We start from the raw sequence: 19,257 nt of genomic DNA on the forward strand, positions 1-19,257 counted from the left end.
GAAAACCATGGATACAATATTTACTGGGTTCGGTGTCACACTTGGAATAGAAAGTTGTGTGGCAACAGGCTGTCGAAAAGCTAATATCAATTATGCAGTATAGGGGTATATAACCTGAAATGACAACTTCAAAGCAATAGCGTTCGTTGAACAGCATTGTCAGACACAACTTTCTTGTACTCGGTCCTGTGTTTTCGTAGAGTCTCGCCCAAACAAAAGTATCGATTTCAAGCCGACTCACTGCTTGTGCCAGTCTGCCAAAAACAGCGTCCTCGCATCAAACTCCTCGACTCCATGTTTCTCAGCCAGCTTCCTCAACTTGACTGCATTTCCGCCCTGGAGCCAATCATCCTCGGCCTGGGTCCAGAAGCCCGGCAGGTCTGTCGGCTGGCCTCGACCGGCTTTCATGTCTTCGAGCACACGCTCGCACAGTGGCGCTCGCATGGATGTCATGTAAAGCACATCGTCGATATCATCTGGATCGTGGCCGCGAGCGATCATTGCATTTTCAAAGGCCTCGACGCGCGAGCCGTCCATTGCCTGCGAGTCGAGTTCTGACTCGGCTGAGTGCACTTGTAGTTCATACTGGCTGCTGGGCTCGGCGACATGCAGATCTGGTATCTGTGTTTCGCCACCGAAAACATATTGAGTGTCTATGACAACTGGTGTTCTGCCCTGTTCTCTATCCTGTAGCTTCGCTGGACGCGATGGCTGCGGAGACTGCGATGCCATGAAATTCCATCCACCCTCGGGTTCGACGACTGCAAGCTGGATACTGCCTGAGTCTCCATGGCTGTCCATGTCCCGAATGCGTGGGTCGATGTCCTGGGATTGGAATCCATGTAAAGGCGACTGATGAGGTGAGCTATCGGGATTCAGGGGCGCAGGTCTGTCCGAGGGAGGCCGTCGAAGCGGGGAAGATTCAGCCACGGTGCGATCAATGTCAGGGTCAAGATCTTGGGTTCTTAGAAAGTCGGGGATGTCCTTTGTATCTATAACACGTCCGTTTACCACAATTGTCTTCGCACCATCAGCCTTGTGGGGAGCAGAGTCTTGTTCGTGATACTCGTCACTCGCTTCCTCGTGAGCGAAGCATTTCAGTCGTCGATGTTTCTCCTTAAGCGCATCGAACTTCTGGCGGTCAATCCGACTTTCAGGAGGGCCCTGACCGATCAGTCCTTGGAGATAATCAGCCATATCGGTTTGATCTTTGTTGCCATCGTCTACGGCAACATCCAGTGCTCTCCTGTCTGAACGAGGGTTACCCAGCGCTTGAGCTCGTGCAAGATTTTCAGCAGTGAGGGCAATTGGCCGCGTCTGCTCCATCTCGTGCTGCAGTTGATGCTGAGCTTCGGCATCCATTTCTGACGTGTATGTGGTCTCGCCAGCTTCTGTACGGGCCACGAGGTCTTCGCTCTGATCGTCAGAAGATTCATCGCTTGATATCACGACAGCGTGTACAACTGTCTTACTTGCAGATCCCTGTGGCTCGCGTGATATTGTCGGGTTAGATGTGCTCACTTTCTGTCGTTTCTGAGGCCCCTGACTCTGTGTATCCGCCATGGTCCGTTTCGTTATTCTAGCTGATGCATTCTTGACCGGTGTCTCTTTTACTTGAGGTTCTTCTGGAGTACGGTCCAAACCACTTCCAGCAGGATGCTCCGCTGGCGTCTTTGAGGTAGGCGTCGTGCTCGGTAAAAGTGTGTCTTGGTCGTTAGATGAAGCCATTGTTTTGAGGTTGCTCACCAATCCGTTCGCGTTGTGATCCGGCTGGCCTTGCGTACCAAACACGTCAAGAATCTTTCGATAGTCATACTGTTCGATGTCTTGCAGTGATTGGCTCTCAAGAGCTTTCAGGTCTTCGTCAGGCTTCTCTGTTTTCTCATATTCAGGATATACCACCTGCTCGTAGTATTTCCTCAATTGCTCGGCGGTAAACGGAGGGCTTGCGGCAGCCAGGAAATACCATATCTTGTTGTAACGACCGACGGGGACACTTTGGATGTACTCCGCATTATCGAAGAGACGCCTGAAGTCATTGTCGTCGAAGCCAATTGCGCTGAAATCAAATTCTTGACGGGGTGCATTGATAAGCTCAACACCAATCTTAGATGGTTTGCTCGCATCCAATGTAGCTTCTATTGGGTCTTGCCTCACACCGACAGCAGGCGCCACCACATTACTTGATACCATAGCTTGCTCGAGCACTAATTCTTCGTGACCTGCGCTGTTTGCTACAGTAATTGGAAGATCATCTTCGGGTCGAGGGGTGTGTTGAGGTAAAGAAGATTCGCGACTTCGCTGGACAACGACAGGTGCTTCCTGTACAGGAGCTTCGAGTAAAGTGTCTTGATTTTCAGCTTCCGTCTCAGCCATTTGTGATAGGTCGCCCGTATCAGTATATTGTACTTGAACAGTGGTTCCAACAGCCTGCTCTGAGACATCCGCACCATCGTCAAGCTTCGGGCCCTTCATTTCAGTCACTGCGTTGATAGCGTCTTGCTGAGGGCCTGCCACTGGTCTATCCACCATGGATTGTTCTTCGTCGGGCACTGCACTCTCTGCCGATACAGGTCGACGAGCCGACCTCCCCAAAACAGGCTTTCCAGGACGTCGAGCAGTCGCTCGACCTCGCACAGCACCAAGCGCAGTCGGAGTCGGACTGATTGGTTGAGTGACTTCCGCGTTCGATGGTAGAGCAGCAACGGTAGTAGTGCTAGGCGAAGGCGCAGGGGAAGAAGTCGGGGGTCTCAGGGCGAGATTCCTGAGATATCTTTCCCGCCATGACTGCCATGGATGCCTCGAGTTCTCTGCTTCAAGCAACTTGTACAGCTCTGCACCTTTCACGGCATAACCATTCGCTTGACCATCTCTAACCCAGGCTAATAGATGCTCATCATCCTGAGTCGTATATGGGGTCCGCACCGTTTTCACAGGGGCTGAAGAGCCAGCTGCCCTGGGTGGTCGTGCTGCCCCACTCGCCCCTTTCGGCACGCCTGCGACATGATCTCCTACAGGAGGAAGTTCACCAGTCTGGATAGCACGATCTATGAAGGTGTATGATAACGATCCGGGAGGACAGTCGGAGCGTAAGTGATCAGCGATAAGGTAATCGGCCTGAGCCTCAAGTCTCACGACAGAACCACCATTCGCCTCTATATCTTTGACGTAGCGCGATCTCAAGGGTAGGCGTTGGGTCAAGAAGAACGATTTGCCAGCGAACAGTGAACCACTTATCTCAGTTGATGCCACCTTGACGCCACTATATGTCACTTGAGGAGGCATCCTGGACGGATTGATGTCAGACTGTCCCACGACGACTCAGCTTGGGAAATGACATCCGAACTTTCACACAGTCAAAAGAAATGTGCGCGATATGCGGAATTGATCTACTGGGCGCACATGCCCCAGTGAACGCGGGCTTGAGTGAATATAGGACGTGTTGATAGCGCTTCATGCCGACGCGGCGGAGACGCGTGATTTCGTGATAATTATCTCGAATTACAGTAATTCCGAGATTCCGAGACGCGGGGAGCTTGGGCCATTTTCACAAGCACGGCATAAGGTTGTCACTATGCCTCGACAGCGTTTATGCTCGAGGTCTCCTCGATTCAAAGCAGCGCAGTCTACAGTACCTTTGTAGTCTAGTGCAGAGCGGTACATGCACAAGATCTGTGACAAACGGGACCTCATTTAAGTTGCTGCTAGAACGAGTCTTTATTCGGATACACTTACTTAATGACGTGGGGATAGTAAACGTCAATTCCACGTTCCGGTTTTCCATACGATCCGACGGCCGCATCACTTCTCTCTACCCTCGTCGAAGGCGAGGCAATGTTGATTCCTGAGAAGACAATGCCAATGCCAATGCAACTGCCTATGCCTGTGCAATGATGTTGGCCTTTCGCAACACCGTGATTGCGGTGCTTGTCATCTCCTTCTTCACTTTCGTTGCCTTGTTTGGAAAACTCCCTGCGTTGAGGAACACGCCAATCGGTGTCTTACAGCGTCTACTATGTCTGAACATCCCTGCCACTTTCCGTCGTCTCGACACTACATTCACTGGTGGTAGGACCAGTCGAGCTCTGGCTGGTATAGGACACTACTTGTTCAACCAGAAGAACCCAGTGGTTCTTGTAAGTACCAAGATCGATGCGTGCAATTTATAAGCACGTTGACTTCCTCCATTACATATTGCTCCTTCCTTTCGAATTTACCAAGCAACTTTTCAATCATCAACGCAATTCAACATAGGATGTACTTTCTCTGACCTCTTTCTCAGGCCATCTTCTTGACCCTCCTTACAGGAAGTGCATACCTCTTCCTGACAGCGGCATGGCCCCTCCTTACCTGGTCTCAAACACTCCCTCTTCCCTTCCTTCTCGGAGCTCCATACTACTTCACTTATCTCTGCGTAACAACACGAGCCGACCACATCACCCCTCAGAACCACACACGGCACCTGCACTCCTACCCCTACGACCACCTCCTCTTCCGCCCTGACCACAAATGCCGAACCTGTGGCTTCGTCAAGCCCGCGCGTAGCAAACACTGCTCTCTCTGTGGCGTCTGTGTCGCAAAAGCCGACCACCATTGCCCGTGGGTGAACAACTGTCTCGGCCGCAACAACTACCGCTGGTTCCTGGCCCTCCTGCTGAGTCTGGCTGCAATCGAGTTCTACGGCGCGTACCTGGCCTGGAAAGTCCTCTCCCAGAGCTGGACTGATCTGGACAGCGCTCTCGGCTGGACGAGCAGGCTCTACTGGAGCCAATGGGGGAACGGATTCGTGCGAGCCATCAACACAGGCGGATTGAGCGTGGCCGGCGTGGGGCTGTTGGCAGTCACCACTGCTCCGCTGCCGCTGGGTCTACTGGTCTACCACATCTACCTGATCTGGGCGGGCATGACGACCAACGAGAGCTCCAAGTGGGCGGACTGGAAAGACGACATGGCGGACGGCTACGTGTATCGCGCCAAGAGAAGCGTCATCGTGGGCAAAGAGAAGGAGCGCAAACGACAGAACAGTCTCGGGCAGGGCGATGCGAAGGCTATACTGCCAAAAGGCGAGTGCGAGGAGGATCCGCCTTGCTGTCGCTGGCCGGTGCCGAATGATCAGATGATTGTGCGCACGACGGATGGAAACCCACCTATTGGCCAAGAAGACCTGTGGGAGAAGGTCAGGTCGTTGGATGATATTGTCAATGTCTATGACCTGGGGGTATTCCGAAACTTTGTCTGCATATTGCAGGGGCGATGATGAGGAGTGAGCAGCAACAAGAGCAACAACAACGACGGCAACAGGAACAGTCAGAGAGGGAAAAACAAATTGGTGTCTTTTGCTCAAAGGTGGTTTTATTTCGATTTATTCTTTTCTCGTCTGTCAAGCCATCGTACACATTTTGGTTGGGGGTTTATCCTAGGATAGCATAGCGAGGGAATACACCTTTTTTTTTTCTGTCATACTTGGTATCTCCCCAAATTCTATATTCTTCTTTTTCGGATCACACATGCTAGGCTATTCCATTCGATGACCACGCTCGATGCGTTTGTGTCAACAAGGGAATCCTACTGACACATACTTCCCATCTCATTCTTGTGATGATGTGGTGAATCGCTCTAGTCATCGCCACCACCCATGTTACCACCAGACTGCGCCGCCTTCTTGGCACCGCAGATGTCGTCGACTCGGAGCAGCAAGCAGGCGCTCTCGACGGCGGTCTTGATGCTCTGGAGCTTGACGGCCTGGGGCTCCCAGACGCCAAACTCATGCATGTCGACGATCTTGCCGGCGTCGCCGTCGATGCCCCAGGCGCTGTTGCCGCCCTCGGCGTGCTTGGCTCTCAGCTGCGTCAGCACGCGGATCGGGCTGTTGCCCGAGTTCTGGATCAGCGTGCGGGGGATGACCTCCATGGACTCGGCGATGGCCTTGTAGGGCCATTGGGCGACGCCCTCGACGCCCTTTGCGAGCTGCTGGAGACGCACGGAGACGGCCATTTCGGTGGCGCCTCCGCCGGGCGAGAGGTAAGGGTGGAAGATGACGTTGCGGGCGACGCTCATGGCGTCGAGCAGGTTGCGCTCGACCTCGTTGAGGATGTCCTTGCTGGGTCCGCGGAGCAGGATGGTGCAGGCCTTGGGGTTTTGGCATTTGGTCAGGAAGGTGAAGTACTCGTCGCCGATCTTGGAGATCTCGAACAGGCCGCACTGGGTGCCGACGTCCGAGTCTTGGAGTTCTTGCGGAGAGTTGACAATGGTGGCACCGGTCGCGCGGGCGATGCGGTTGTTGTCTGTCTTGCGGACACGGCGGAGGGCGGTGATGCCTGCTTTCATGAGGTAGTGCTGGGCGAGGTCTGTGTCGCATTACAAGTGTCAGCAGAACTGTTATAGGTGGCGGGAAAAGATGCAACGAACCGGACACACCCTTCTCGGTGATGACAAGATCGGGCTTGACAGCGATGATAGACTCGCACATGGTCTTGACCTGCTCCTCCTCAATCTGCAATATCCGGTTCCAGTCCTCCTCCTTTGAGATCTCAATGTTGGTCTGCGACTCTCCCTTCTTGTACTCGAGAGTGCAGTCCAGCAGCACGACTCTCGGGTTCTCGATTCTTCTCCTCATCTTGGGGTGTGTGATGTCCTTGTTTACCATGACGCCGTCCAACACCGAGCTGTCCTCGATCTCTCCACCGGGAACCTTCTCGACACGTGCGTAGCGCTTGATGTCGACCTCCTGCTTGTCGGCACCGACCTGTTTCGACACGGTTCGTACAGCAGTGAGGGCGAGGTTGCACATCATGTCTGACCATCTCGAGACGAACTTTGTGCCGATGGAAGAGGAAATCAGACCGTACATCTGCTCGTCGTTGGTGGTGTCTACAGGGATGGAAACGTCCTGGATGACTGTGAGGGCGTCTGCCAGGGCGCGCTTGAATGCTTGGATGATGACAACGGGATGGATATTTCGCTCGAGCTGGGGCAGAGACATGGCGAGGATCTCTCCGGCCAGGATGATGACGGTAGTCGTGCCGTCACCGACCTCCTCGTCCTGTGTCCTTGCAAGTTCAATCATGCTCTTTGCGGCGGGGTGTGCAACTTCGATTTCTCGGAGGATGGCGTGGCCGTCGTTGGTCAGGACGATTCCTCCCATGGGGTCGAGAAGCATCTTCAGCATAGCCTTGGGTCCCAGACATGATCGAATGATGTCTGCCACGCTGTTTGAGGCAGTTGTGTCAGACAAGGTAGTGTGTCGAGAAGAGCAGAAGAGCAGGAGAGCAGGAGAGCAGGAGAGCAGGAGAGCAGGAGAGCAGGAGAGCAGGAGAGCAGAAGAGCAGAAGAGTGAAGGGGGTGAGTCAGGGGTGACATGACAGGTGTAGCGACAGGGGCAGGAGTCTCTTACGTCTTTGCTGCGGTGATGTTGGAGAGCTGGGCCTTGCGTCCGAACTGGCGCTCACCACTGTTGGTGTCTGAGAGGGCGGTGTCAGCATCGTTATCATTTCTCGGTAACGAAGGAGCTCACTCACTCATCACCACTACTGGTGCCTGCATCTTGTCTGGTTTGGTGGACCGAAGTCCTTGGGGATTGGTTGGTCTGGAGGTAGAGCGGCTATCCTGTATCTTGCAGCGACGACTAGCTCTGTGTCTGTGAGACAGTGAGAAGATCCAAGAGCTGTGTAAGGGTGATAAAACAATGTAGATGTAGATGAAGCAGTGATCACTTTCCAATAATGAATGTATCGTCGATATAATTATGCGCTTCTGTCTTTCCACCTGCAACGCCGACTTTCTTTGTGCCAAGACCTGTGCCGCAGAGCTGCTGCGAGTCGTGTAGCAGTCACCCTCGGGGCATTCCTGATTCAGACGTTTGCCAGCAGTGACAAGAAAGGGTCGGCGGCAGATGGTCAACACTTCCGACCAGATCAGGTGGACCCTGAGTGCCAAGATGCCGTCCTTGCGCGTTCCTGGCTGAGAGGAACGGAGAAACTCGCACCGACAGCCGGAAGCAGAGCTACAGCACGGTACTTGTACAAGTACAGTATCGTACTCCGTACAGTGCCTGACTCTACTGGTAAGGAATCGTACCCTGATGTCCCGATGCAGCGCTAGCGTCAGCCACTCAGCAACGCTTCGCCGATCACGACACAGCAACCCGTGCCGCCCGTCTGGGGCATGCAGCTCTCGACTGAGAAACGTTCCGATTGATCACTTTTACCAAGAACCAATGCCCTTCGTCTCTCTCTCTCTCTCTCTCTTTCCCTTCTCTTTCTCTTGCCTTCACTCACCATCCCTCAGATGCGCTTTTGCTTTCACTTCTGACCGCAGCTTCCAACCTTCAAGCATACTTCCCCCAGCATTCATCCGCCATACATCCCATCCTCGCTTACCTCCTCGACCCTTTCCTGTCCTCTTCACTCTTATCGCTTATCGTCGCGACTACCCCAGCTCGACGTCACTCAAAGATCTTTCAATCAAGACGCGCCGCGCGCGACACCCTCAAGGAATCGCATTCAGTTGATTTTGCCTGCTCGAACAAGCAGTTGTATTTGTGCAATTGACATAGTATTATTTTACCTCTGATCTAGCAGACAGTCCACCATGACGTCTTTCTATACCTCGTCGCCCACCGTCATCATCCCCCCGCGACCTGTCCCGGACCAACACTACAGTGCCGGCCACTACCGCGCCTTTCAACCCCCTCTTCCTGCCAATGGCCTGTTCAACCAGCTGTCCGGGAACTCGACCACTTCAATACCTCCCACCCCGTCTGCCGGATGCCTTGCCGGTCGCAAACGCTCTCGTGGCGACACTGACGACGACTTGGACGACAATGCCATCGCTGCTCCCATCGCGCAACCTTCAGTCCCCAAGGGTGAACCTACCTATGGTCCTGGCATGACTCTCATCTATCCCAGTGACTCCCGTGGCCATTACGCATCGGAGCCAGCTGTCGAAGAGGCAGCCGTCGAGGCTGCTGCTACCAACGAACGCCCCATCATGCGTAATCGCAAGTCTCAACGCACGACAGCACGTGCTTCTGACGAATCTGCCGCTCTTCCCCTGCCTGAGCAGTCGTTAGCCAGTGAACCTCTGATCGACCAAGCCACTCGTTTGCTTGGAATATCATGGATGCGTCTCGATCGTTACGAAGGCGGTCGAATCAACCAGAGAGCCTATACACGCTGGATCGAATGTCACTATCCCAGCCTGGTCAAAGCAGAGCTATGGTTTGAGAACAGTTCGATCCCCGGCTACCTTGGTACCGCATTCAACAAAGCGACCGGAGCTCAACAGTACCTTCTCTGGAGCTTTGATCTCAAGCAAGCTGTTCTGGTCACGAGACAACCCTCCGAACTCATTCCTCTTCTGAGCACCACTCCACCCGCCAACCTCATCAAGGCGGCTACTGTCTCCATTTTCGCAAACGATCAGCCAACATTTGAGGACGGCAACACTCCTCCACCGGAGGCTCCCGCTTCAATTCCTCAAGCTGGCGCCATGGACGTTGATGCTTGATTACAGCATATCTTTTCTTCTATCTTCGGTATTCGGCGTTACTATGGTTATTCTGAGCATCTGCTCCAAGGCGAATGTGGTTCACGGAAAGGGAAACTGGGATGGATGAGCAAGGCAATGCTCACCCTTGGCAAGGCTGAAGTGTTTTTTGCATGATACGCGACACCCGAAAAAGGAAATGTTTTTTTTTCTTTCTTTCTTTTTTTCTCCTGACCAGCGATTGGGGAAATCAAGCCTTCTTCTGAAAAGAGCTTTTCTGCTGATCCAACAGCTTCAGACAAATGCAATCTCTCTGCCCCGACTTTTTCATGCAGATAGCAGAATTTGGATTCTATGAAATGAAACATGTCGCAATACAGGCAGAGAAACTAGTAGAATGAAAACCTGCAAACTTATCTAGCGGCTATGCGACTCGGCTGTGTGTTTCGTTGTCAATAACTATGACAGTCATAGTGGCGAAGTTGACTCCTGGTCGCGTTGATCTCTCGCGTCCTGCCTGGAGTGGAGTCGAAAAGAGCAGCGCGAAGAAGCTAGGGTGGACGGTCGTCCGTAAACCAGTCTGTTTTTCGCGGCGCTGCACCGCGCCGGTGCCCGGGAGGTAAAAGTTGCCTGGTTAACCGCCGAGCTCCAGTCTGCAACTCTAGTCGAGTCTAGTGATAGGTCTGCCAAGACGATGGGTCCCTCATTGTCTACTAGATCTACAGTACAGTAAGGCAACCCACGACTAGTATGTCTTCTCGATTACCAACCGGACTCGAGTGGCTATGCTGATATAGTACTCGGTATACTGTAACTAAGGTAGCCATATTGACATCATTGAGGATATCACTGGGAGTATGATTATTGCGCCGCCTCGGTTGTAAAATGCAGTAATTACTGTGTCCACGGGTATGAGCGTCTCACGCTCAGCGCAATTGCCTTCTTCCATTGGCTATCGGGTCTGTATATATCGAGTAGGGTTTACTGCGTTCTTATTCTTCTCCTGTGAGCATACGGTACTGGGAAGAGAGAGTATCTGTTGACTTATAGAGGAGGCTGTATTAGAGGACAAGGTAGGCGAAGTGGAAAGAGTCGACACGAAATTCCCAGTACATAGATGGGCACGAGCGCGTGAACGAGTGGCACATGCCTTCTGCCAATGCAAGTGCTCGGTATATATAATTTCTCGATTCTGAGCATGGTCCATGATCCTTTCTTCTCCTATCAACACCAGCATGGTAGCAGCATTGTCTGCGGTGCGTGCACTAACCTGACCGTATACCATAACGAGGGGCGCGGCAGGTGAGGCAAGCAAAGCAGGCACGAGCAGGCAGCCGAGGCTATGATATTGGGGATCTCGCAGACCTTCTGGGGGATTATACAGGTTCTGCATATATATGTCACAGCGCATTAATCTGTCAGAGAAGTAATGGAGATACTCGATAGACTCGTCATGCGTCGGGGGCTAGGATACCTTAGCAAGAACACGCATTCGGGTCGTCGCTTGTGAAGCGGTGACTAGGCCGCGATAACGCCCAGAATGCCTCGGAGAGTCTGCATAGATCATCTACGGTACAGAGGAGCTTCTTAAGGTACAGATCTTAGTGTGGTACTTACTGGAGGACAAAGTCTCGACGTGCGACGGGCAAGGCACGTTTCTGCTGGAAAAGTGAGTGATCGTTGTTATCGTGCAGTAGATCAGGTAGACGCTGAATTGACTCTTATGGTCAAGCGAATGTGAGGCTAGCTACGGATGTCAAGTACTAGTGAATGACGATTCTATTGTCCATAGGCAGCGCCATATCCATCCACTGTGCTTAAGCTAGGTAGGCACATCATATAGAACAATGAGTGAGAATGGATAAGCATATTGTGGTCAGGTTTGAAGACGTCTTCAACTTTGGTTTGGTGACCCTGTTCAATAACGTCTGATAACTGCCCTGATAGAGGCGGTAGAGGCAACCCCATAGCCGCGCTAAACCCAAACAAGGCGACTCGACCACCCCTGAAATAGAATGGATGATATGTAACAACTTAGTAACAATAATAGCATGTAGTTGGACGATCAAGACAATATCAACAACATCTACAATCATGATGTTTATCTCTCAGTGCTGGCTGCTGATAGCAAGCATCCTGTTCTGCACGACTTCAGCAGCGACAGCGACACACACATCGAACTGGGCAGTCCTCGTGTCGACCTCGCGCTTCTGGTTCAACTACCGCCATCTCGCCAACACTCTTTCTCTGTACCGCACCGTCAAGCGCCTGGGTATTCCCGACAGTCAGATCATCCTCATGCTGCCGGACGACATGGCATGCAATCCCCGCAACTCGTTCCCCGGCAGCGTCTTCAACGACAAGTCCAGAGGACTGGATCTCTACGACGACAAGGAAGAGGAAGGCATGGGTGGCATAGAGGTGGATTACAGGGGCTATGAAGTCACTGTCGAGAACTTCATCCGATTACTGACCGACCGCTGGCCGGCCGACTACCCGCGGTCCAAGAGACTCATGACGGACGACCGATCGAACATTCTCATTTACATGACTGGACATGGCGGAAACGAGTTTCTAAAGTTCCAGGATGCCGAGGAGATTTCTTCTTTTGATCTCGCTGATGCTTTTGAGCAAATGTGGGAGAAGAAACGATACAATGAGCTTCTGTTCATGATCGACACGTGCCAGGCCAACACCATGTATGGTGCTTTCTACACCCCAAACATCATCGCGACTGGATCATCCGCACTTCACCAGTCTTCTTACAGTCATCACGCAGATCAAGACGTAGGAGTCGCAGTCATCGATCGCTGGACATACTACAACCTAGAGTTCCTCGAAGAGCAAATCACCAGTACCAGCAGCAATGTGACTCTGGGTCAGCTGTTCGACAGCTACGATCCAGTCAAAGTGCACAGCGACGCAGGAATCAGGTACGACTTGTTCGAGGGCGGCGAACAAGAGGCTCGCAACAGAAAAGTCGTTGATTTCTTCGGCAATGTGCAGGGCGTCGAAGTCGATGCGGACAGGAGCGAAGAAGAGACCATCGCAGAATGGAAGGCCGATCTGCAAGCTTTGCGCAGCATGATTGAGCGCCAGAGAGAAGCTATGAAAGACTTGAACAACCACACTGCCGCCGTGGAGAACTCCCACAGTGAAGCTACTGTTTCACCTGCAAACGGGGACAGTGGTGCGTTTGGGAGCGCAAAGACTCTGAACCAGGAATCTGGTTGGTCAAAGCAGGTCACCGGTGCTGCTGCTCTCGTGGCAGTCGGCTCTATCTGGGGAATCGGCAGCCTCTTCGACTTATGAATGACTTTGGTGATGGTGAGGAACCATGATCAATATCATCGAGTGATCTCCTGCTTCGGAGCAGAGAATCCGGTCATCGCTCTGTCGACGCCGCTCATCCACCGAGCGACTCGCTGTAACCCATACGGAAGAATCCCCATCCACTCGATATACCGCGCGTAGAGCGGCATACTGATGACTCCGTCCCTGCCACTTTCAATAGCCTCAATCACAGCTCCAGCCAAGTCCACACCCTGGACAACCGGTCCGAAGAAGCTACTCGGCGTGTCGATACTGTCGAACATTTGCGTCGACAACTGCCCAGGTTTGACGAGGATCATGCGCGTATTCTTAGCCCCGCGATGTGCGTTCGATGCAGAAACAGCCAGGGCGTCTATCTCGGCGCGCAAGGAAGCGTGCACGGCCGTCAGACCTGCTTTGGCGGCCGCGTAATCTGACAAGCGAGCGGGGCCCAGATGACCCAACACCGAAGAGACGGTGACGATTGTGCCGCCCTCGGGACGACTGAGCATGTCCGGGAGGAAAGTCCGGATGGTGTGGAAGTGCGAGAGCAGATTGACGCGGAAGTTGCGCTCGATGGCCTCTGGTGAGAGAGACAGCAGTGGTTGGCCATTGACTATGGCTGCGTTGTTGATGAGTACCGTGGGGACGCCGAGCTGTTTGTGTTTGCGGCACACCATCAGCATTCACATACTTGCTTCCCCTTAAGATAAAGCCATGAAAGCAATAGACCAATGATTTCCAAAGATCAACAAGACCAAACCCAAGTGGATTCCTAGGCCCCACCCGAAAAAGAAACGAAAAAGAAACGAAAAAGGAGTGAATAAGAGAAAACAACATACATCTCCGTGAATCCTCTCCGCAACCCTCGTGACACTCTCCAGATCCCCAACATCACACCTGTAGAATTTGACATCGCCCTCCTCGTCACCACCCTCCCCATCCTCACCCTCACCAACAACATCCAAACACGCGACCCTCGCCCCCATCATCCCCAGCCCCTTGACCAAAAGCGACCCCAACCCTCCCGCCCCGCCAGTAACGACGACCACTTCCTCGGCCCACCTGATTTTTCGTCTCCTCTGCGCTCCTCCTCCCCACGCGACTCTATCATTCAGTGCGCACAGGGCGTGTAAAAGGGTGTATACCAGCGCTATGGAGAGGGTGTAGAGTAGTGGTCTTGGAAGGGAGGAGATGGAAAGGAAGGATGGGAAGGAGATGGAAAGAGAGGAAGCAGAGGTGGCGAGGGTTATTAGAGGGAGGGACCAAGCTACTGGTAAAGGCAGCCAGAGGAGAGAGGAGAGGTTGTCGAGGGTTAGGCATGGAGTGTGATTATGTCGAGGGACAGAGGTGCTGGCCATTTCAGGTGTGTGGGATGATATCATGGATTCTTTTCGTTTTTGTGCTCTTGTGTTTTTTCTCTTTTTGCTTTTCGTGTCACTTGTGGAGCTGGGACCATTACAGTAATACTAAAATGACGAGTAAGGGAGTGGAGTCGTGTAGTTCACATGTGTATGTGTGGATGTTCACAGCTTCAGGTGGACCTTGATGTTTACCTACAGTACACTTCAAGTACTGTAATAATACAGCATGTTTGGGCGCTTGACGTCGTGTCTGAGTGGTTCGCTTGGCTTAGTCAGCTTGGCGCTTTCGAACTACTGTACAGTACTGTACGGCGGGCAAGCTACTCTAAAAACGACGAGTAAAAACGATAACAGACAACTCCCAGATGTTCGATGGGCAGAAATCGTCCGTGGGTACACGTATATATAGACAAGAATAGTCAAGTTCACCTGATTTTAGACACGACTCAACAAGCTTCCATAGCGAATAAACACGTTCCAAATCATTTGATGTATATTGCAGTTCTTCTGCCGAAGACATGTGTGTCCCAGCGCCCAGTAAATGCCCCCCCCTATATGACAATTTGTTTGCTTCCTTTCATGTAAACCAAAGACTGAATTTAGAAAAAAAAAAGCTGGCGAGAACGAAAACCAAAAGTGCAATCTGCATATATCCCCTAATGAACGCCATGCACAGAGTCGAGAGTCAGAAAGAAAGAATAACCCCAATCCCATGTAGTTTACCTCATTCTTCGCACCATAGACTCGTCGCCAGAAGAAAGCAGAAGGGAAAAACACAAAACAAAAACTGTCTATTCGGCCAGCGCAAAAAGAAGTGGTTCGTCGTCATCGTCAGCCGCTGCAGTCGACGTCCCCATTTCTCGTCTACGTCGAGCAACGACGCTGGCACCGGAATCGGTCTGCGTGAGGAGCTCACTCAAACTCAATTCGGCTTGCTCGTTAGGCAAAGAGGCTGAACGAAGTTCATATGATAAGCCATCTTGCTCGTCGACTTCGGGGCGGATGCGTGGTTGCTGTGCGACCGAAGACGAACGACGCCCGGCGGGAAAGGTGCGAGGTGATGTGGGTATGTCGATAGCCGTCGACGCAGGCGTGCCGTGACTAGGCATGGGCGAGCGTACACGGGTGCCATCGCTGCTGTTCCGTGCGCGGGAAGCAATAGGCCTACTACGACTTGCCTCGCGTGAGTAATCAGCGATGATGCTGTTGTTGCTGAGGCGTGATGGGATCGCCGGCATGTGTGGTGTGTGAGGGGAAATTGGTTTGCCAGGCGAAGAAGAAGTCGAAAAAGATGAACCGGCAATCATGCCTGGAACGTTATGAAGTTGTCGACTGGAAGAAGATGAAGATCGATGTATCATAAGCGACGAAGACATTGAGTCCGTAAGCTGAGCCGTAGAGTCACGCATTCGGGCAAACTTCGAGTACTGGGCAGCCGTTCGCTGAGATGCTTCGGTTTGGTCAGTCTTTGCGAAGCTTGCCAGTCCCTTATTGCGGTCAAGCAGCTTGATGAAATCTTGGATGTTATCATCGTCAGCATGCGCTGAAGCCAGGCTAGCGTCTGCTGTAGGGAGGCTGCCTGAGTCACGCGGTACCGACGAGACACTGCCACGTCCACTACTCAAGTTGTCGTCATCCCCTCTAATGCTACCGCTTGAGGGGAAGCGTGATCTTCGGTTGCTGAAAGAGCTCGAATACCTTTGTAGGGGGGCGGGTTTTGGTGAACTGGAGCCAGACGATGCGGCGATAGCCTCACCTGCAAGCTGCGGAGTTCGCAGAACTTGTTGCGGTACGGTGGTCAAGGAGGAGCGGCTCCGGGCGTGCGAACTCGAAAGACTTGTACCGCGTCCGACAGAGCTGCTTGGCGAAGCAACAAGATTTACCGTACCTGGAGAAGAAGACAAAGAACCAGCCTTGAATGGCTGGAACGAGACAGATGTACGGCGTAACACGGGCGCGTTGCGGGCGGCTGAGAGATCTGCTGACAATCGCGACGGTCGTGCAGGCAAAGAAGCCTCTGGGGGGTCGGGCCTACCCGTCACGGGTCGTTGTGACTGCTTGTAACTGCTGGGCTCTGTCAAGGACCGAGCAGGAAGATTACAGTTCTGGGCCTGTTCAGGCTCGGGTCTTCGAGACTGTCGCGAAGCGCTTCTCATAGCCTTGGTTGAAAGCAAACGCTCAGTAGGCTCGACCAGGAAATCACAATTCCTCCTATACGTCACCGAAGTCTTCAACAACCCAGCGGAGCAGTCGAATGGCTCGAAGTGGAATGTCTCTGAAGCAGGCTGGTCCGAAGGAAACAGCGGACATGTCAGAGTGTCGTAGGATGTCCGGCTGGGCAATGATGGATTGAGGATGCGGTACCTTGGCTTCAGCATTGGACCATTGCCAGCGTTTCTCCCAATGCGGCGCCCGAAACGCCACGCAGGTAGATAGCGCGTGTAGGTGAATAAAGATCTTATTGCCACAACTCCTCGCTTGTATATACCTGGTGCAGTGTCATTTGCGAATGGCGAAGGCGATGTGGTATCGTCGAGCTTGATAGTCCATCTTTCATATACGAGCTTGGTAGGAGTCTGTGCTGAGGGGTTCGATGCAGCTAATTCCTGCAAAGCCTCTGTGACATCCCATGGTCTACCCTCCTCATCCATAGCCACCAGTGATTGATTCTGGGCCAATTGCGTTGTATCCAGGTAGACCTCGATGATAAGAGGGGCAGGTCGCTCCCGAAAGCATTCGGCGAACTTCCATTCGCGCAGATCCTGATTCAGCGCATCGGTGTCCTCGAGTTGTGTGTTGAACTATAGAGAGAGATGTCAGATGTGCAAGAACAGCGTGCTTCTGAGGCTGAATGAACGTACCCATCGGTCTATCCGTGGCTCTCCATTTCGAAGAGGGATAGAAGCAAGGGTCACCCGAGATGACAATATGGTCAATGTACTCTTGGAGAAGAAATGCTAAGGTTGTCTGTTAGTCATGTGCGGACCGGTAATGCTAAGGTCTGGAACTTTTTGTTACCTGGATGATCTGATTGATGCGAGACTTCTCGTCATCAGACAAGGCCCGCATTTCTTGAGCTGCCCTTGAGCCAGGTCGATCCATCTCGGCGGTTAGATCTTGGCTTGACGGGGTCCGACTGGGGAGACCTTCCCTCTGGCTGATGGCCCCGAAGGAGATATTGGCAGAAGCGGGATTGGCCGATGATGCGAGTCGTACAGCAGGACGGGGGTGCTGATGCATTGCAAGGACCTTCTTTCCGTGGTTTGGTGTTCTTCCTCTCTCTTTTGTTTTATGGATGTGTGACGGAATGGATTGGTAGTTGTTTCTCAACTATGGGCATATACTGCTCAAGGTGGTGATGTCGAGGGTGAAATGGAACCCCATCGTAACAATGCTGATTTTAGTCTTGAGCAAGCAGAGAGAGAAGAGAGATGGTCAAACAGCTCTGTGACGACAAGGGCCAGATGGCTTGCGGCTCTATTGGTGTTCCACCTTTACGCAAACATCGTGTTCACTGGAAGCAGCAACAGGGCTAAGCTAGGGTCATGCAGGAGGCCAAGCAAGTGAGTGCTGCCTTGGACTAGCAAAAGCAGGTGTTGATGGAGTGGAGTCAACAGGAGCAAAGACGCAGGCGTCGAGTGATTGACGGGGGAAATGGCTTTGGAGTATGGTCAAGAGGATGCGGAGAAAAGATGGAGGAAAGAACACAAGGGTGTCGATCTGATAGTCCTTCACTCTCGATGACTTGTACCCTCGAGCTTTCCTTATCGCTCGCGGTATGACGGCGGTGAATGGATAAGGCAAGGTACTGTCTGTACTGCACAGTAGAGAGTGTACCCAAGTTATATCGATGACTCGAAGCTCACTAAGGTATGGCTTGGCGAGGGTTTGCGTAGATGACTCGCCTTTCGAGTAGATCGAGATGCGACAGACAGTGCGATGATATGAGATTATAAGGGCACAAAAGCCGGATCTAGTCAAAGACCAGCATTAATGGGAGAAGGAAAAGAAAGGAGATGTACAGGGAGTGCCTCAAGTCGATTATGGCTCTGACGCGAAGTACCCTACCAAGGTACGGTGGAATAGACAGGGTGCAACTCGGTGCAGTTGGATCATGCGGAAGGCTACAGTACCTTAACTGTACAATGGTGGCTCCGTATCGTGATAGGTTGATGCGCGCTCGCCGTCTCGATGGGCAAGTCATCACTCACCTACCCGACTTGTCTGTGCTTTAAGCGCTACTGGACAACCCCCGAGACGCTCGCGCCGCCTACCGAATGACCGTGTGAAGCCTATCTCCATCTGCATATGTGACAGGTAGCCAGAGGCACTTGCTCTCCTGATCGATCGACCACTAATCTGATACCCGCTGCTCGAATCATCACTGAACGTAGACACCGGGTCGGTCACTTGCCACGTTGGCGTAGCAAACCTGGATGGGGTAGTGACCTTTTTATATACAAAAAGTACGGCCTATAAGACTAAGGTATGCTCTACTGTTTGCATGCAGTACCAGGGAGCCTGTCAGAGCGAAATCATCTTGGAACTACAAGTAGAGGTTCAGAACGCACTGAATGACAGTGAAGACACAAAATAATGCTCGAACTGGTATTCTTCGACAACAATGCTATTTCGCGACCTCACTTGTGCTATGCAAATCAGGTCACATGCACTTTCGAGATTCGAGTCATACTCGGGCTCCTCCTAGCACTGATAAGGATGGGTCTACTGTCCTGCTGGCGCTCTGCTCCGCAAGTTGTCTTGTGTCATCATTCGCCTAGGCGTTCCAATCTCTTGCATACCAGCAGTACCAGCATACAACAATATACAGGTTTCAGTGCACCATGTCATGGATCAATATACGACGCCACACTCCCGCACTTTTGCATGTAGAGAGCTTGGTTCCATATGGCCATTTGCATCATGCAAGATCGCTCGTCCTTGAGGTTGTGTACCCTGGCTCCGCCGAGTCCTAACATTCCTCGTGTGGTAGCGATGCCGTGACCGATGTAGGAAAGCACGACATGTGTGATGAACGAATTCGCAACTTACGTCAGACCTTGATGATGGAAGTGATGCCGTGAGGGAAACTAAG

At 52.4% G+C, this 19,257-nt stretch overlaps 7 protein-coding genes across 8 annotated transcripts; 3 read left to right on the top strand and 4 right to left on the bottom strand.

The window, feature by feature from the left end:
• Positions 1-237: 237 nt before the first annotated feature.
• AAFC00_006784 (uncharacterized protein) lies at positions 238-3,285 on the bottom strand (the record flags this gene model as incomplete). The annotated part of the gene is made up of 1 exon (XM_069346790.1): positions 238-3,285. The coding sequence occupies one exon, from the start codon at positions 3,283-3,285 to the stop codon at positions 238-240; it is 3,048 nt and encodes a 1,015-aa protein (XP_069199666.1).
• A 608-nt stretch (positions 3,286-3,893) lies between these two features.
• AAFC00_006785 (uncharacterized protein) lies at positions 3,894-5,257 on the top strand (the record flags this gene model as incomplete). The annotated part of the gene is made up of 2 exons (XM_069346791.1): positions 3,894-4,136; positions 4,283-5,257. The coding sequence occupies 2 exons, from the start codon at positions 3,894-3,896 to the stop codon at positions 5,255-5,257; spliced, it is 1,218 nt and encodes a 405-aa protein (XP_069199667.1).
• A 359-nt stretch (positions 5,258-5,616) lies between these two features.
• On the bottom strand, positions 5,617-7,542 carry AAFC00_006786 (uncharacterized protein; the record flags this gene model as incomplete). The annotated part of the gene is made up of 4 exons (XM_069346792.1): positions 5,617-6,347; positions 6,409-7,208; positions 7,394-7,460; positions 7,518-7,542. The coding sequence occupies 4 exons, from the start codon at positions 7,540-7,542 to the stop codon at positions 5,617-5,619; spliced, it is 1,623 nt and encodes a 540-aa protein (XP_069199668.1).
• A 1,047-nt stretch (positions 7,543-8,589) lies between these two features.
• Positions 8,590-9,507, top strand: AAFC00_006787 (uncharacterized protein; the record flags this gene model as incomplete). Its single annotated transcript, XM_069346793.1, has 1 exon — positions 8,590-9,507. One exon carries the CDS (start codon positions 8,590-8,592, stop codon positions 9,505-9,507), a length of 918 nt encoding a protein of 305 aa, XP_069199669.1.
• A 2,073-nt stretch (positions 9,508-11,580) lies between these two features.
• Positions 11,581-12,798, top strand: AAFC00_006788 (uncharacterized protein; the record flags this gene model as incomplete). Its single annotated transcript, XM_069346794.1, has 1 exon — positions 11,581-12,798. The coding sequence occupies one exon, from the start codon at positions 11,581-11,583 to the stop codon at positions 12,796-12,798; it is 1,218 nt and encodes a 405-aa protein (XP_069199670.1).
• Positions 12,799-12,833: 35 nt separating this feature from the next.
• Positions 12,834-14,159, bottom strand: AAFC00_006789 (uncharacterized protein; the record flags this gene model as incomplete). 2 transcript variants are annotated; one of them, XM_069346795.1, is made up of 2 exons in its annotated part: positions 12,834-13,454; positions 13,641-14,159. In XM_069346795.1, 2 exons carry the CDS (start codon positions 14,157-14,159, stop codon positions 12,834-12,836), a joined length of 1,140 nt encoding a protein of 379 aa, XP_069199671.1. The 2 variants fall into 2 exon arrangements, with proteins under 2 accessions (XP_069199671.1, XP_069199672.1); XM_069346796.1 differs by having other exon boundaries at positions 13,641-13,787.
• Positions 14,160-14,953: 794 nt separating this feature from the next.
• AAFC00_006790 (uncharacterized protein) lies at positions 14,954-17,402 on the bottom strand (the record flags this gene model as incomplete). Its single annotated transcript, XM_069346797.1, has 3 exons — positions 14,954-16,963; positions 17,024-17,119; positions 17,181-17,402. The coding sequence occupies 3 exons, from the start codon at positions 17,400-17,402 to the stop codon at positions 14,954-14,956; spliced, it is 2,328 nt and encodes a 775-aa protein (XP_069199673.1).
• Positions 17,403-19,257: the final 1,855 nt, after the last annotated feature.

Source organism: Neodothiora populina (assembly GCF_041146345.1).
Source record: "Neodothiora populina strain CPC 39397 chromosome Unknown canker_contig_8, whole genome shotgun sequence".
Classification (NCBI taxonomy): Eukaryota; Fungi; Ascomycota; class Dothideomycetes; order Dothideales; family Dothioraceae; genus Neodothiora; species Neodothiora populina.